Here is an 18898-nt window from a genome sequence, read left to right on the forward strand (position 1 = left end):
AAAAATATTTCCTTTTGCAATAAACAGTTTGTGTATTTTAGAATTAAAAATTATCATCTGAACAATGCAGATTGGCAGCTATTATAGTTATGTACACAAGTCATATTTTGCTTCAATTACTTTTGCTTAGTTTTGAATTTTCGGTGCCACTTTCATAAATCATCAGGTAATGATTTGTTTAGAAGTCAAATATTTAAAAGCTATGTCTAGTAATTAACTTTAGGGCTATAGAAATGAAAGAGTACCATTGATATGTTTGTGTACTATCTGTGTGTATTCATCATTTAAAGTAGAACAATATTCATACTGACAAGTTTGGGAAAAAATGACATAGCTTGTTTGAAGTATATATTCAAATATTTAAAAAGGAAAGAAGATTGGATTTATTTGAAAAAAACCTTTAACTTCTGAAAAGAACAATCACATTCAAATGGAGTTGTAAACCAATTTTAATTTTTATTCAAAATATGAGATGTCATCATTAGCCCTTATCTTACTCTTGAAAAATGGAGACAATTATAGAGGAAAGGAAGGGAAACAGGGCTATTAGATTTTAAACTCCAGTTTCAAAAATATTCAGGTAAGGCAGGTAAAAAAAAACTCTAGGTACTTTCCCAGTGTCAAAATTGTCATATGCCTGCTTATCTCATAAATATTATCATCTATTAGGAATAATAGTTTTAGATTTTTTTTTTCCTAAATAGCATTTCAAACTTTAAGTGAAGGCTCCCCAGCAGTGCTAATACCTGCTTCATAAACTGACCTGCAGTTTCTTTAAAAAATTCCAATCGATTTGGATTTAAAGAATAAATACCACACACCCATGGCAAACTACTGTATCACCACAAAATGTGATTAGTATTTTACAATTAAGAAATTCAGAGCATTTAAGAGTATATTACTATACTGTGATTGGACTGACCAAAGTGTGGGCCTTTGTATAATAGATTCTGAAGAAGTCACCTGAAAAACAGGGGGAAATAAGTGGTTGAAATAAAGCTTAGCTATATAATTTTAATCAAAACTCATCAGACCTAATAAAATTCTTAAGAAATCGATGAAAAGCGCTGTTCCTAATGTGAACTATAATTAGATAGTATTGACTGTCGGAGGAAAATCACCAACTCAGTAGCTTACCTTGACGTGGAAGCAAAAACAGAGGGCTTTGTTATTATTTAGTAGGCACAGGGAGGAGACTTTTTTTTTTCCTTAAATCAAGAGACTTGATTAAATGTGAACAAATGGGTAGCCGCCAAAAGTGGGATAAACTATCCCCCACCCTAAAATGGCCATATGTTGTAAACCTGCAGTTAATTCTGACATTGCAGAGAAACCTATTACCGCCTTACTTAAAATAAGAAATGAAATATCAAGTATAACAATGAAAAAATAACAAAACCCTGTTGATAGTGAATACATATGAAAACCCCAGTAAGGAATTAAAACCAAATGTATACAGCCACAGTGCGAACGGCGTCCATGCCAGCTCCTGTGCACACAGTGAGTCTTCAATGCAGGGTACGTGTCTTGTCAGCAGCCCCCTCTGCAGAACTGAAGTGTAGTGAGTGCACTCTGCGGCCGGTTCACTACCACCGTAAGTAGGTGTGGCCGCTGCTGTTACTCGTGGCTGTTGGCTGAACGTTATCTTGGGAAACAGTCACTAGACTTTTTTCTTAACAAGCAGTTTCTCGTTAATAAGATTCATTCTGTTCACTACGGATCAGAACTTAACTGACCTCCTTCGTGTTTTGTTCACTCCTGGCATCTTTTTAAAACTCCATTGTTTTATAGGCAGCCACTAAAATAAATCCTTTCCCTTTACAACTTCCCTTTCTTTTCTGTAAGGTGGACCCTATGTAAACCTAAAAACATACGTGGTAACTTAATATACAAGGTTTCTCAAAGTGCAAAATGCGTTACATACAGTTTCATAGGCTTCATTTAAACAAAGCATTTTATACAATACAGTACAGTTTGAGATTTCTCCTAAATTACACTGTTCAACAGACAACTACTATAAAAGCTTGGCTGACTCTTCTACAGTTGAACTGTACAAGCTTTGTTCAGACCTAAAAAAGCGGCATCTTTTACTTATCATGTATGTACATATATATTTGAAAATGCTATTTAAATGCTATGTATAGCTACACAAATCTTACAAACCATGAATTTTACTGTCTGGTTTCTGGTTTGCAGACACACACAGTATACAATATTAAAAACAAACTGCGGAACTATTTTATCTCTTTCTGCAAGATCTGCTCGTCCTCTAAGTCCTTTGGAAGGGTTCTCGTCCGCTGCAGCACCACGCTAAGTTCTTCAATTACCCTTGATGGTAACTTACTATCAGAGTCCAAAGCAGCTTTGCCATTCCTGTCCTCAGTCTTCCTCAATGTCTTGAGGCCTTTATGGCTTTTTTGTGGCCCATGAAGGACCTCAGCCTCTGTGTCCTCCAGACAGTTGAAACTCCGATGTTTCCTGGTTCGAGTTCGAAGTTTCTCGTCCTTGTGCTCCAGGCACTGGGCCACCATGGAGGCTCTCTCCTTTAAGCTGCTCTCCCCCAACTCTTGATCCCGCTTTTCACTGAGCCGCAGCTTTTCCAGTTCTGCTCTGGCACTCTGAAAAGAAAATACAACATCTCACAGGAAAGCCTTGGTACAAAGGAAGTTTAAAAGTCATGCCACATAAAAGTTGATGTTTATGTTTAGGCTTATTTCTATGATTGAGGTTCTAACTTTACTTTGACGGAACGGGCATGTCTGAATTTACTAATCAAGCGAACAGTACAGGCAAATTAGAGCTACAAAATCAACTGAAAGGTAGACAATGGAAATTCATTTTAACATGCATTTAACACACAGCTTCCAAGAAATCTCTCAGGTTAGTTATTCAGACTGACTCATTTCAAACCTGCCTCTTCCAATTCCCTTCTGTTAGGATGCGTCCTATGTTTGTGTACCGGGAATTCCTACAGTGTCCTGTCCGTTGCCACGTGATGTGGGGACATGCTCTATACTTGTACTAAAGCCCCCTCTTTGAGACTTGCAGTACATAGTAGTATATTAAAAATGCTGAGAAGTTCCAGGGCAGAGAGATCTGTTTAACTTCTTTTTCTGTTTTTTTGTTTTCTTCCTCCCACACAATGCCTGTTAGAATCTCACAGATACATTCCTGAAAACACTGAAAAAATATATACATAAATATTAAACCCACTTTTGTATCTGGGGATTAGAGTACACATTAATTCAGTGAGCTATAAAGGTGCACTTTCGTAACTAGCACTCAGAACGTCTGGTGACTGGGCAATTCCTGGCATACAGAACTTCCATCAGATTATCAAACAGCACGAAAACCTAATCAAATATGATACAAGGACAACCAACAGAGAATCAAAAGCATAGAGCACCATGGAGCCACACAGATGTGATACCCAATAAACTGGATCAGGGTATAGGTGGAGTGGAAAGAGAAAAGTTATTTTTCTTTTCGCAAGAAGCAAGAACTGAAGAAACATCTTCAAAATTTTCCCAGTAAAAACTGCAAAGCCTAGAAAGCAAAAGTCTGAAGGAGCACGTAAGTATGAAATTGTGAGTAGCATAAATAGTAAAGATCTTCAATATAGTAAGTTTACAAGACAACACCCCATCTTTCTCTAGTTTTCCCTATGGCAGTTACCCAATGTGATTATCTGAATGCCCTGCTAGAGAGACTCAGTGCAAACAGGGTTTTTGTTTGATATGGTCATTGAAGTGTGAACCTCGTACAGTGCCTGCACTTAGAAAGTGATCATTAACTTATTAAATAGTGAATAAAGAAAGGTTTAAAATTTTTCAAATGTATAACATTATTCTATTTTCCTAAATCTATCAAACCCAAATGTGGAATTGAAACATGCAAATTCAGGCTGAATACAAATATTCTCACAAATGTATTTTATCCATCTTGTAACCTGGAATTTTCTGACAAAATTATGATTATATATCTCAGGTAAATATATTTCTTCTACTCTTAAAACTGGCGAAATATTTAGTATCTAGCTTAATTCTAAAGTTTCATTTGAATATGTTAAAATATTGAGAAACTGGTGGTGCTTGCATAACGTGAATGTAACTATTGCCATTGAAGTATATAACTTACACACGGTTAAAGTGAACAGTTTTATGTTACGTGTATTTTACTATGACAAAATAACCCCTCCCCTGCAAAAAAGGAACGAGTATGGAGAATGATACCAGCATAGGGCTATGACTGGGAGATTATAAATATTAAACATGTTAAGTTTCACCTGGCATCTCTTACCTGGGGAAAATTAAGGAGCCATATAGACTTTTATTTTAAATTAAAGTGTAGCTGACACGCATATTACACGAGTTTCCTGCGTACAACACAGTGATCTGACGAGTCGGTGTTATGCGATGAGCGTCACCAGTGCAGCCACCACCTGTCATCCTAAAACGCCATTATAATATCATTTGACTATATTCCCTGTGCTGTGTCTTTTATTCCCATGACCTATTCATTCCATCACTGGAAACCTATACACCTCTCACTTTTTCATCCGTTCATCAGGCAATGGACACCTGGGCTGCTTCCATCATTTGGCTATTGTAAATAATGCTGCAGTAAACCTAGGGGTGCATATATCTTTTTGAATTAATGTTTTCATTTTCTTTGGCTTAATACACAGTAGTGGAATTAGTGGCTAGTATGGTGATTCTATTTTTAATTTTTTGAGGCACCTCCATACTGTTTTCCATGGTGGCTGCACCAATTTACATTCCCACCAACAGGGGAATGTGAACGACGTTTTTTTTTTTTTTTTTTTTTTCTCCGCAGCCTCACAGACATGTTATTTCCTGTCTGTTGGATACCAGCTATTCTGACTGGTATAAAGTGCTCTCTCATTGTGGCTTTTTGGGTTTTTTCTTTGCGGTTTTGATTGGCATTTCCCTGATGATGAGTGATGTTGAGCATCTTCTCATGTGTCTGTCAGCCATCTGTAAGTCTTCTTTGGAAAAATGTCTATTCAGATCCTCTGCCATTTTAATCAGATTATTATTTTGGTGTTGAACTGTAAAAGTTCTTTATGCATTTTGGATATTAACCCCTTATTGGGGATATCATTTACAAATACGTTCTCCCATTCAGCAGGTTGCCTTTTGTTGGTTTCCTTTGTTGTACAAAAGATTTTTATTTTGGTATAGTCCTAATAATTTATTTTTGCTTTTGTTTCCCTTGCTTGAGGATATGTACCATAATAAATATGTTGCTAAGGCCAATGTCAGAGAGATTACTGCCTATTTTTTATTCTAGGAGCTTTATGGCTTAGGTCTCACCTTTAAAGTCTGTAATCCATTTTGAATTTAAAGTGGTCCCATTTGATTCTTTTGCATGTAGCTGTCCAGTTTTCCCAACACCATTTATTGAAGAGACTGTCTTTTTACCATTGGATAGTCTTTTCTGCTTTGTCAAAGATTAGTTGACCATATAGCTGTGGATCCAAGTTTTCTGTTCTGTTCCATTGATCTAGGTCTATTTTTGTGCCAGTACCAAACTGTTTTGATATTATACATTGGTAGTATGTCTTGAAATCTAGGATTGTGATACCTTCAGCTTTGTTCTTCTTTCTTAAGACTGCTTTGGTTATTCAGGGTCTTTTTGTGGTTCCACACAAATTTTAGTATTATTCTAGTTCTGTGAAAAATGTTATTGATATCTTGATAGAGATTGCATTAAATCTGTAGATTGCTTTGGGTAGTATGGACATTTTAACAATATTGGTTCTTCCAATCCATAAGCATTGAAAATCTTTCCATTTGTGTCGTCTTCAATATCTTTCATCAGTGTGTTATTGTTTTTGGAGTACAGGTCTTTCATGTTTTTGGTTAGGTGATGATTCCTAGGTATTATTTTTGGTGCAACTGTAAATGGGATTGTTCTCTTCCTGCTATTCCATTAGTACAGAAACTCAGCATTTTAATAATGTTCTAATCCATGAGCATGGAATGCCTTTCCATTTGTTTGTGTCATCTTCAATTTCTTCCATCAGTGTTTTATAGTTTTCAAGATTAGAGGTCTTTTACTTCCTTTTTTTCCCAGGTTATTTTATTCTTGCAATTGCAAATGTAACTGTTTTCTTAATTTCTTTCTGCTACTTTGTTATTAATTTCGTATTCTGCACCTTTACTGAATTCATTTATCACTTCTAATAGTTTTTTAGTGGAGTCTTTAGTGATTTCATATAGTGTAGTAACAGTTCTCATCTTTCAACCATCAGCAGAAAGACTTTGGGATTTTCTTAGACGTAGAATTTAGGGGCCAAGTATTCATGCAGGTAACGCTGAAATTTCAAGTAAACTTTAATATTAGCCTAAGAGATGTAATATTATATAAGATTGTGGTGTAGAAGTGACCTGTTAAGAGTCAAGAGGATGGGAGCGGGGCGGGGGGGGGGGGGGGCGGTGAGCCTGGGTGGCTCAGTCAGTTAAGCATCTGACTCGATTTCAGCTCAGGTCATGATTTCAGGGTTATGAGATCGGGTCCCATGTTGGCTCTGTACTCAGTGGGGAGTCTGCCTGATGATCATCTCCCTCTGACCCTCCCCAACACTCTCAAATAAATAAAATGTTTTAAAAAAAGTTGAGAGGATGGGACAGTGAGGCTTTGATGAACAATGCTGGGAGTGCCTTTCATGTTGTGGGGAAAGAAGGACATAGTTCATGCACTACACTGTCTTTAATAATTTAAAAAGGATAGATAAGTTATGAAATTAGAGGAGCGAGAGGAAATGTGGTCCAGATGGTGTCTGTATGTGTCAGAGTACGTTTAGAAAAAAGTAGCTGTTTGACTGGAAAGGTCCATGTGAAAAGCAGCGGTTCTCCCTGCAGAGAGTAGTTGCTATGTCTCCGGCAGAGCACGGTGCAGGAATGTGTTCTCAGAGCAAATCACTCACATGGCTTTACTCCGAGCCCACATCTATTTTCCATTATATCCAGATGTAGGCCACTGGTTATGGAGGCCTCAAAATACCAAAACATACACTGACCAATACGTGGATTACAGCAGAAATGCTCTTAAGTAACTTTCACTACTAAACTCACTGTATTAGTTGATAATCTCCAGGCTATAAAATATATAATCTTATCATAAATCTTCACAATACTGCTTTAAATGCATTATTTACAGTAAATGAACATTATGATTAAACTAGAAAGTATATTTTAAGACACAGAAATAGAAGTGCCCATACGCCCAAGGTCATGTAAGTGGGAATTTGGAATGCGATGCCACGTTGGCCTGTCTGGAACCAATGTGCCTCTTTATGTGCTCCAGGATGAGGACAGAAGCATGCAATGGGTAAGATTCTAGGTCACCATTTTCTGCTACAATTGCATCATTCTTCTTTGCTCATTATTTTTGTTTTACAGATGACCAAAAAAAATTGACAGTTTTGGAAACAAGTAAATTCTCTCACATTGTCTTCCAAGTTCCTTATTATTTTGACTCCAATGTTAACTATGCACTAGGCATTGTTCTAATAAATTCTGAAGTATGATACGCTAGACCTATAAGGTAGAGCTTGTTTTTTAATCCCTCCATGCTTACAGATAAAAAGGCTGAGCAAAATGAAGTTAGGAGGTACCCAAATCACAGGTGGGACCTAGTGTGTACATTCTTAAGCACTATGTTTGCCTCTTCATGTGTGATTTCCTTTGACAACAGCTTACTTTCCCTGACTTATTCAGCTAGCTCACTACTACTCAATTTTAGAAGTCTTTTTTTCCAGGAAGACTCCCTGCCTGATTTAGGTATCCTCACACCAATTTTAATAGAACCTCATGAAATCAAGACAACACTTGAAATGGTAAGTTGCCAAAGCACCAAATTTACCAGTCTGCCAATACCTTGTTTGAAAAAAAATTCTTCTTGAATATCACCATTGATACGACTATACATTTTTCTTATGAGTATATCCTACTTAGCAATATATATTTTTTAAAGATCCATTTATTTACTTATTTAGAAAGAGTGCAGGCGGCAGGGAGAAACCCAAGCAGACCCCTCACTGAGTATGGATCCTAACATGGGCTCAGTCTCACGACCTGGAGATCATGACTTGAGCTGAAACCAAGAGCTGGATACTTAACCAACTATGCCACCCAGGTGCCTCCTTATTTAGCAATATTTTAAACCATTTTCTCTTTTTAAAACAAAGGATCAAAAGTGATTTTTCATTTTGTAAATATATTTTCTTAAAGATTTACATGAATAATTCTATAACAAACATTTCTATAGTTCACATGTAATGTTTAATTTCTATTTTGTTTTAAACTTCCAATACTGGAACATTTAAAATTTTTCTTTGCCAAATTTGTTGAATCACCACATTTACAAAATTTACAAGTGGTTAATTTAGCTTAAATTTTCTAGCAATTAATATTTCATGGAATTATTTTAAGAGCCTAGAACAAGTTCTTTGTGGTTTGGAGTTCATCAGTTTTAAGTATGCTAAAACAGAAAAAAAATTGTCTCTGAAATTCTGGATTTGAGATTAGGTAACAAACTATTATGCTTTATTTAATCGTCATCCTAATTCTATACTGGATATTGGTTAATGCATTTTGATTTGGTCTTAATAATTTATCTTTTGCTTTGCCCCATAACTGATCCTAAGGCCACGTCAGAAGCAGCGGGGGTCCCAGCAGGGCACATCTACTCCCTACGACGTTTGCTTCATTTGTTCAAACTATGTTTCTAATTTGGGATCTTGGGAAATATGACCCTTAGAATTTTAAGATTCCAGATTAGCTGAGGAACCCATTATTGTGCGAATACTTTTTTTTTTTTAACCAAGAAACCCTGTAAGTGCAGAAGGATGGGGTAGGCAACAAAGGAAATAACCCTTATTTTTCACGGCTTTTCTTTCAGTGAAAAGGAACATTACACTGGGGTAAATGTTCAAGGAAAAATCTCCACGGAAAAATATTTTTTAAATCTGATCACTAAACTAAAAATACCTTTAGTCTTTTAAGAGGAGTTATTGCTGTTTGGAAAGAAAGAGATTCAAACAAACAGCTCAATTCCTAATCCCAAAGAAATAAAACCTTTTACATGTTTTCTTTTTGCTTTGAGGGGCTCAATTAAGGCACTGAAACATGCATTAATCCCAAGTATCTAACGAGCTTTGAGTGCGAACAGATTTTCTCCTTTCCTGAAGAGACAGAACTTCAAGTCAAGATTGATGCTATGTATGCTCTCCCCACCCTGCAAGGTGAGAAGGAAAACAAACAGCTGCTTTCCTGAAAGATGCTCAGGGGTCATATGGCAGTTCCTTAAATTAACTGCGACACCCTATCAGTTCCCAAACCACTGGAATTTGATTGTGTTACTGCAAAGTCTAGTTACCATGGCTCCAGACATAATTGGCCCTGGGCTCCTTTTAAGGGTGGTAAAAGTGAACTTGTAAGACTAATTTGAGATGGCGATTTACCAGGTGGACTTCTGTATACACATTTAAAATTCTTGGCTGTGTGAGGGATAAGAAAATAACTGGTATTCATATTTAATTGGATGGTCAATGACAGCATTAAAACTCTTTAAGAAAAGTTAAAATATAAAACTTAAAGGAGGAGCCCAGGGTTATTCATAATGTTTTCTTGCCGGCTGTGATTTTTACTATGCTTTTCCAAAGATTATTGTTGTGCTTTTGGAGCTAAAGAAATAATGTATTTAATCACATTAATACATAAGAAAACAAATGCTATAATTAGTATTAAACAAATAAAATCCTAACCTACCTCAATATTTCTCCGGGCTTGGGCTCCACTTCTCTCATGCTGGATGGGAATTAGAGGCAAACCTCCAATTTTGGGATTTTTGGTTATAGAACGTTTTCGTTCCTTTCCAGCCGGTGGCCATATATCATTTTCATGCTGTGGAAACACAATTGTGATTTTGTTATGTGGTATATCATGTTATAGAGTCACTTGGCTCTTTTTCCATATATCCAGATCAAATGACCCGCTTTCCATGAGAACGCCATTTGTAATTATGCCGTTGACTCTGACAGCAGCATGGCCTGAGGATGTAAAACTCTTAAGTGAACACGGCTTTGAGGTCTCAGTTCAATTTCTAAGTTTCAAATACATGGCTTCTGCACTAATCAAATCAAAAGGAGGAATGTTTGAGGAAACTGGCAAATCTCTTTGTGAGGAAAAAAATAATACACATGTCTATATTTCTAGGCCCTGCAATCAAAGTAACTATGTATCCATTTTCTCCCTCCACGAAAGACTAGTGTAAAAATAATTTGACCTAATAGACCTCAATTCAACCTAAGGCATGGCTATCAGAAAAATTAGCCTTCTTTTATGACCTTTTGAAAAATGTTACTTTTTCATCTAATTGAATTCCAAAGAAATTACCCTGTACACAGACATTTATACTGAAAATCACTGTACAACAGAGTATGGCACATTTGTTCTCAAATTATTTACTACATATTCTGACCAACTGAACTACTATAGATATGACTGGAGGAAAATTAATTTTGCAATGGGGAGAAATATCCACAGGTAAAAATATAAGCCCTCTGAGTGATAAATCCTTCAGATATGCATATAAAAGAAAAATCTTTAAAGACTTTTTTTCTACTCCTCAGGGTAGATTAACTTTTCAGAAGCTGGCAAAAGCAAACTGATTTTCAGATAATCTATGAAAGAAACATAGAAACACAGAATACCAATTATAAAATGATAAGCTTTACAGATGTTCTGATGAAATGAAAACCCTTGGTAAACTATATAGCTAAATGCCTATTCTTATGATTCAACACATTCCTGTCTTACATTGCAATTAGTATTTTAATGTGTTTTATAGCAAATAATTCAACTAATATTGACTGTGTACCCATGTAGCATGGCAAGACTGTATTGAGGGACATACTGCCAGACTTGGTGCTTATCAGTGTGCATAATCTCATTTAATGCATATCATAAATTTATGCAATCTCACTTAACATTTATAACTATAATCTCATTTAATCTTCAATGATCCGACAGCGTAGATCTTTAAGTATATATGCATTAGATGTGGCCTTGAATTTTAGGGAAGGATTTACTTTGGAAGTCTGTAATGGTAGATTATTTCAGAGAGAAGGTTACAAGCTTCATAACGCTATGTTTATGTTGCAGCCCCAGACGTGGTAAAAATAATTTTGATATTATATAATTGGGATGTTCCCAACATGTAAAGCTCAAAGAAAGTTGGCTAGAAAGCAATTCATTAACCCTATGGATTATGCTTACACTTTTACTCACTGATGTATAATACGTGTGCTAAATGATATTCAGAGAAATCTAAGAGCAAACACGGTCTCAAATACGTATTTGTTTTTCTGACGTGATAAACTACGTTGTGTATACTGGCTAATTAGTTCTTACCAGATTGATCCAAGAGGTATTTTTCCCAACATAAAAAACATTGTATCTAGTAATACATTCTCACATTTCTAGTTATTTGTAAGTGACCTTAAGAGTCCTACCGCATGGGTCATACAGCTGAGGATCATACTTTCATTATTATGACCAGTGATCACACCCCAAAATCTTCAGTTCTATCTCCCATTTTTTCCCCACCCATCCAGCTTTGAGGCATAATTGACAAAATTACAAGATACTGCAAATATACAATGTGATGATTTGACCTATGTATACACTGTAAAAGGATTCTCCCCCAACAAGTCAATGAAGATATCTATCATTTATTTTGCTGAGAACATTTAAGTTCTACTCTTAGCAAATTTCAGTGATACACTATAGTATTATCAACTCTCTCAACAGTGACCATGCTCTACATGAGATCCTCAAACCTGAAAGTTTGTACCCTTTCACTAACCTCTTCCTATTCCCTCTACCCACCCAGCAACCACTTTTCCACTGTTTCTAGGAGTAACTTTTATTTTTAGATTCCACATATAAGTAATACTTGCAGTCTTTGTGTGGCTTATTTCACTCAGCATAATGCCCTCCAAGTCCATCCATGTTGTCACAAATGACAAGACTTCTTTCTTATTTAAGGGTGAATAATTGTGTATGTGTATACACACATATGCTTTCTTTATCCATTATCCTTGGACTTAGACATGACCTAAGGTCATTTACATACCTTTGCAATTGTGACTATTGCTGCAATGAACATGCTTCTTACTCTTTCTAACCTTCACCTCTTACCTTTCCAGCTAACATTTAGTTTCGTTCACTTCTTTAGACTCACTGAGACCTCCATTCTATTCTCTACATCATTCTACTTTCCACATCTTCCCCCACTTCCTTCACAGCCTTAGATTTCATAGTCAATAAGAATACTCACCTCCTTATAAACATCTTTAAGTCCTGTGCTCCTTCTCCTTTCATCATACTTGCCTGGCAAAGCCCCCAACCTAGTTAAACCCAATTCTACTTACTCCATGGGTGCCTACCAATTAATGAAGAAAGAAAAAAGGTCACTCTCTAGATTCATCTCACTTTAAATTTCACCTTAAAGTTTAAGCACTCGCCATTAAGTTGAAGTTCTACTATAGGACAATTGGCCTCCTCACTCTCTGAAGATTATTTCTCACCTTTCCTCTGTCCCTACACTTCCAATATCCCTCCCTAACTCACTGAGGGTGAGCTCACGAATGTAATTTTTAAAATTACTAGTAATCACTGAGGAATTTCATTTTCCCACCATGAAATATACTACTCTCCCTGCATCTTTCAGCCATATAAGTGAGCCCCCCTTCTCTTCCCAGTATTTACTCTGATTACAAATAACCTTTCTTCAGTCGTAAGTGCCCAGTGGGCTACAACATACAGTCAATAACAAAGCATGACACTCTGTTGTGCAATGATGAACAAATGTGCAGTTGTTCACATTGCTTCATGTCTGCTCAGGGCCTCTGCTGGTTTAATACTCACTTTCCTCAAAATAAAAGAAGATAAAAACAGAGAAGGAGGCAAACCATAAGGGACTCTTAACTACAAACTGAGGGTTGATGGAGGGCAGGGGTGAGGGGCTGGGGGCTGGGTAAACAGGTGATGGGCATTAAGGAGGGCACTTGATGAGCCCATCGTGTGAGGTACGTAAGGGACGAATCACTCCATTCTACCCCTGAAACCAATGCTACACTATATGTTAACTACCTTGAATGTAAATAAAAACTTGGAAGGAAAAAACAAAAAGCCCAGTTCCAATACAAAAAAAAGAAAGAAAAAAAATCACTTCTATAAAATTCGCATATGCACAAAGTATATAGCCTCCCTTCTTAAAGACAAATAGATTGAAACCCCAAAACCTACCCTGACCTCTTCTTTCTCTCTAGTCACATAGCCTCATTTATCTGCATAGCAAATTCCTTGACTGGATTTTCTATACCAGTCATCTGTCTTTCCTCCCTCTCAACCCTTCTCATTTCCGTTTTTCCTCTTCCGCTTGACCTTTAAAGTTCGGAATGCCCCAGGGCTTATTCTTCTGTCCTTTTCTTCCTTTTCCTTTCTTTCTTCCCTTCTTTCTTTGCCTCTCTCTCCCTAAACCATACCCTCCTTTCATTTTAAATTCTCATATCTCCACAAAATCCAGAACTTTCAATGCAAACTGAATGCGGACTTCCCCCAAATTTACATTTCATCCCAATTTTCACCTAAGGTTTTTTTTTTTTTTTCCCTTTAAATCTCTACACCAAATGTGGGGCTTGAACTCACAACCCTGTGATTAAGAGTCGCACCTGAGTTTTTGCTCTATACATCCAATTATGTCTAACAGGCATCTCCAATTTCATATGGCCAAAACAGAACTCTCAATTTTCGCCTGCATCTCTGATCTTATCACTTCTATTTGCCAGTTGCTCTTTTTAAGGAATTAAACATCTGAATTTCTGAAGTCACAAATAAGAAGGAAAAGTCTCTAAAACAATTTAAGTCTTTTTCTGCCTATGTGTTTTCAGGTAGTAACAGTAGTGTCAGACTGAGAAGAGTAGTGTTTATTAACCACTGGAAAGGTTAATAAATTAAATGAACAGAGAAAATGGTTTTCAAAACAAATAAGGGCCAGATTTGGGGGTGAATTAACTTCCCACTTATAAGAAACAGGGAAGTACATCCTCGGTAATAAAGAGTGGCAACTTAATCGTTACCAGTGAATTTCAATGCTCTTGTGGGAAGCGTTGCTGGGAATTCAGCCAGACAAGGTGGGGGGAGAAAGCAATCCTATTAATGAGACTATTTAACCCTTCCCCCAAAGACACACCTCCTATAGGGAGGAGACTAAATGGAGAATTGAGTATAGGTATTAGCTTCTGGCACCCCTGGGTTTAAACCACTCACTAAATGTATGGTGCTGAGCAACTGAGAGCATCTTTCTTACCTTTATTCCCTCAACTACAAGCAACGCCATGCATGGTTTGTTGCAAAGAATACATGAGTTAACTCTTCTGACGAATCCAGCACACAGTAAGTATTAAAGGAATGTAGGCTCCCGTCCTTGTTTCTGGAAAGGCTAGGGTGGGGGGGGTGGGAGAGTAGGCGGCCATAGGGAGAACAAGAAGGAAAACAGCACACTTTTCTAGATGAAGATGAATGTGGGACTCTGGTATAACAAGCTCCTCTTTCTTACGCTACCATCTTGAAGCAGTACACCTCTCCTAAGGGAAGGAGTGGCTGCAGTGCCAAAAAAGAAGCCTCAACAAAGACAGTAAGCCCTCTTTCAAAGAGTAATGGATAAATTCGGATTCTCATGTTTAAAAAATATATAAACAAGAAAATAAAGGCATACACATAAAACTCTTATTAAAAATGTTTTGTACATCACACTAACATTTCCTATGAGCAGTGGTTATACTTTGCTAGAGAGCTGAAACAGAGATCGTACCTGGGCAATGAAGACATTGGCCATCCACTCCATCTGAGTCTGTGGACTATCACAACAAATGTGCCTGTAAAACAAGGTTTATAGAATACGTAATTCAAAAAGCAGACTGTTCTCCAGTGTATTTCTTTGGTTATTAAGTGATCAGAAACCTCTTTGGATTTCTCCTGATTCATGACTTAAAGCAATCAAAATGGGAGTATTTCAGTATAAGTTGCTTCAGGCCTCTGTTAAATGTACAATTCAAAATAATAGTAAAATATGCTAGTTTAAACAAAATACAGGTACAGGCTTTGGTAACTGCTGAAAAATGATCAGCAATGTTTTTGGAAAGGCAGAAAAGTCACTGTCATTTACTTTTTCAGGTACATGATGTTAAACTTCTTTTTCCCCAGAAACTCTGAGCCTAAGAAGAAAAATATGTGCACATTTTCTTAAGAGCAGACTTTTAAAAAAGGCTTAGTCTCCATCATTAGGATTATAAACATTAATACCCACAAGACTCATGAAAAATGAATGAAATGAAAAAGTACTAAGGCATGTCCAGTAACACTGATTCAGTAACCTCTTACTGAAAACCTACATAAAACAGAGATCTTGCCCTCAAGGTTCACATAGTCTATTAGAGGAGCTAGGCATGTAAACAAATAAATTAGAACACAGTGAGAAAAAGAGAAAGTCAAGTTGAACACAAATACAGAAAGAGCACACTTGAGGATGCAGTAAAAGATTCTTAAAAAAGGAAAATTCTGTAAGTGATATTAAAATGACATGGACATTTCAAGGTAATTATGTATTTTTATTCCTGTATGAAAAACAATTTGTAAAAAATGTTAAAATGAAATTTGTAAAAAAAAATTCTTGCTTCCTTCATTAGATTCTCACAAAGACATTGTTCCTTTCCATTACCATGTCCAAAAAAACCTGTCCTCTCTATAATTAAGCACCCATGTATGTAAAATACTACAGATGCCAAGAAGAAATAAGTAATGATTAGAGGTGAGAGTTATCTGATAAGACTTTTGGGGCATTTGAGCCATGGTTTGAAAGAAGAATGGTAGTTGAGTCCACCACATCAGTACGAAGAAGACGGGAACAGCATATAGTGTGGAAAAAGGCTCAGTAAAGGGACTACACATGTTAAACATGGAGAGGTGAAGGAGCAAGAAATGTATGATAATTAAAGACAGATTACTGTTTTATCAAGTTAAAAAAAAAAAGGAAAAAGGGAAAGCCATGGAAGATAAAGCTGATGGAGCCTCATATCAAAGGGTCTTGTGTGTTGTGCCAGCAATCCTGTACTTTATCCTGCAGAAGAGTGTTAATGCAGGGAAGAAACCCAACGCATTTTAGAAAGCCCCTTTGGTGGCTGGATAAAGAATATTCTAGAAAACAAAAGTAAAATTAGAGGCACGAAGAGCACTTAGGATGACCGCAATAATTCACACAGATGAAGGCATGGCCTGATCAGAAAGACAATTAAGAGGCAGATCCCACACAGTTTAGTGGTTGGTTAGACACAGCTAGGGCGGGAGAAGGAGACAGTACAATCTCTAGGGAGACTGGCTAGATCCTGTGACATCAATGGAAAAAAGTGCATATTTGCAAAGAAAAGGTTTGAGGCCAAGATTTTTTTTTTATATGAAGTTTTGGCTAGTTCTTATCCTTTATATAAAACTGGATTCTGCCTGCTTATCCCATAAAAGCTTGGGATTCCACACTCACATAATAACTAGGGAGAAATCTGACTTAGGAGGGCACTAGCAAGTAGGACACCTGGGATTGAAATGGCCTCAACCTTGAAGCAAATCTATTTTCTTCTCAGACTCAAAATATTTAAAAAATTTTTTTTCAACTTCACTTTGGTGAAACATTTCCTGTCTATAGATCTATCTGCCAATAACATTGTTTACTGAAGTTATCAATATATCAAATCCAAAAACTGCCAGCTGTTAACTTACCAGTGATGTTTTTCAGAATAGGCGGTCAATCCCCAACTAAATCACGTGGGAAAAAGAACACACACATACATATGAAAAAAGAGAAATTGTACAAAACTGAAAACAGGATTCGATATTAAGGAGCTAATCAATGGTGGCAATGTATAACGGAACAGATACCCACGAGTGATGATTCAATGGATAAGACTGATCTAGAGGCGAATGGCAAGTGAGGGGTTTGGCTACAAATTTAAATATACTCAAGGGAGAGGGACGGAAGGGGTCCATGACATCATGGGAAAGTGAGGGAAATCTCTCAGAAGATACTCTTGGCTGAGGAAGGATAGATATCCAGGAAAATGGCCAAACAAGATATATACCTTCTACTGAGATTGTGGGAAATTAAAGAATGTGTCAACAGCAACACAGGTGTATTGCTGGGTTTACAAATTAGGCATGTAGGCAAAAATGAGAAAAATTTTCAGTAACGGAAACCCAACGTAAGCATCTAACAGTTCATGAAAATGTTTCCTATTTGTGAAAACATTAATTAATCAAATTAATATTTGTGATTAGAAAGTATGGCATAAACCACATGCTGGCATGATTCAAATGTTGACGAGGAGGACAGTGTAGAAGAGAGCCCACTTCCTCTCCACCACCTGGGTGCTGTGGGTTTACTACCAAATTTGGCAAAACAGAAAGGGCAAATTACACAGCCAGGCATCAAGAGGCTGTTTTCCTGTGTGTAGGACGGTCTGGAACATTCCTTATGTCCCCAGGTCGTGAGACTGATCAAGGAATGGAATGTGGAGAAAAACCAGGTGTTTTTCACTAGACAGGGCCTTCTGGGGATTTCCTGCTTTACACGGCGGATGCGCCACTGCCAAGGAGTTTGACTTTAGCGAGAACATCATGATTTTTATCTGCCCACAGAAGTTCCCTCGATCTGCAACAGGTCCCCTGCCATGTTTGTGGCAGCTCAAAGATTTTGTCCATAGCTTAACTATCATGTAATGCCTCTGACCTCCCAATCCTTAAATAGACACATATTCCTGCAACTTTTCCTTCTCAGAACCCTTCCCTTTCAAACCTTACCTTGTTGGAGGCTTCATTTTCTTTTTCACGCCAAGATAAAACTTCATTGAACCAAGCGAAAACATTTTGTCATATTTACTACTCTGTAAGGAAAACAAAATAATGTGTAAAATTAAACAGACTTTATAAATATCTTTATATTTTCCTTGAGTATTAATGATGAGTTTAGAATTGTTTAGTTTCTCCAATGTTTTATGGATGTTATACAAAGTTTTTAGTACATGATGACTGTTCTGACTGCAATGTTATAAATTTAAATAGAAAATTTTGGATACACATGTATGTTTATATATGTGTGTACGTGTATACATAGATACAATGTTTTATTCAAGACACCTGGGAAGATATATATCAGAACTGATAATTTTTCAATTTTTTCATATTTTAAAAATAGAATCATATGCAATATTATTCTGTAATTCCATCAGTGTTGTCTGGGACAGCACCCTGCATTCATGTAACTAAGACGACCGCCTCCATGTTAGGTTTTATTGCCAAATGCATTATGATTTTCTGTACTTTCTGGATTTCAGGATGATGGAAAACATACTATGAACCTTTATGGGGACATACTGAACTATCTCAAGCATCCACATTAATAACATTTTTTACAAATAATTAATGAAAGTAGACTATTAAAAATTTACATCTACTCTGGATCAATTATCTATTCTCTATACACATCCTGACATATTTATCTGTAACTAATATTTTTTAAAAATCCTGGAACATAGGCTATCAGGCAAAACTTGAATCATCATACTCTAATTTCAAAACTTGTATCAAACCACATACATTTTATTATCTATCCTTGGAAAACCTGAAATAATTTTACAAAGAGAACAGCCTTGGAAATGATTACGGACACCTGCTTTCCCCATGCCCTAAGAATTCTGAAGGAAACCTTTTAAGTGTTAGGCATACAGCATTTATAACTAAGAGCAAGGGGGTTGGGC

At 36.7% G+C, this 18898-nt stretch overlaps 1 protein-coding gene across 2 annotated transcripts in view; it reads right to left on the reverse strand.

Moving 5' to 3' along the window:
* Window positions 1-434: 434 nt before the first annotated feature.
* ARAP2 (ArfGAP with RhoGAP domain, ankyrin repeat and PH domain 2) overlaps window positions 435-18898 on the reverse strand; it is a 179286-nt gene continuing 160822 nt past the window's right edge. For both annotated transcript variants that reach the window (XM_057309690.1, XM_044387654.3), the window contains 5 exons: window positions 17943-18025; window positions 16866-16901; window positions 14908-14971; window positions 9798-9932; window positions 435-2618 (listed from right to left, as the gene is read on the reverse strand). In XM_057309690.1, coding sequence (XP_057165673.1) covers window positions 2235-2618; window positions 9798-9932; window positions 14908-14971; window positions 16866-16901; window positions 17943-18025 — 702 coding nt within the window. In that variant the 3' untranslated portion in view covers window positions 435-2234. The remainder of the gene's footprint in view (window positions 2619-9797; window positions 9933-14907; window positions 14972-16865; window positions 16902-17942; window positions 18026-18898) is intronic.

This window comes from Ursus arctos, unplaced genomic scaffold (assembly GCF_023065955.2).
Source record: "Ursus arctos isolate Adak ecotype North America unplaced genomic scaffold, UrsArc2.0 scaffold_9, whole genome shotgun sequence".
Taxonomy (NCBI): domain Eukaryota; kingdom Metazoa; phylum Chordata; class Mammalia; order Carnivora; family Ursidae; genus Ursus; species Ursus arctos.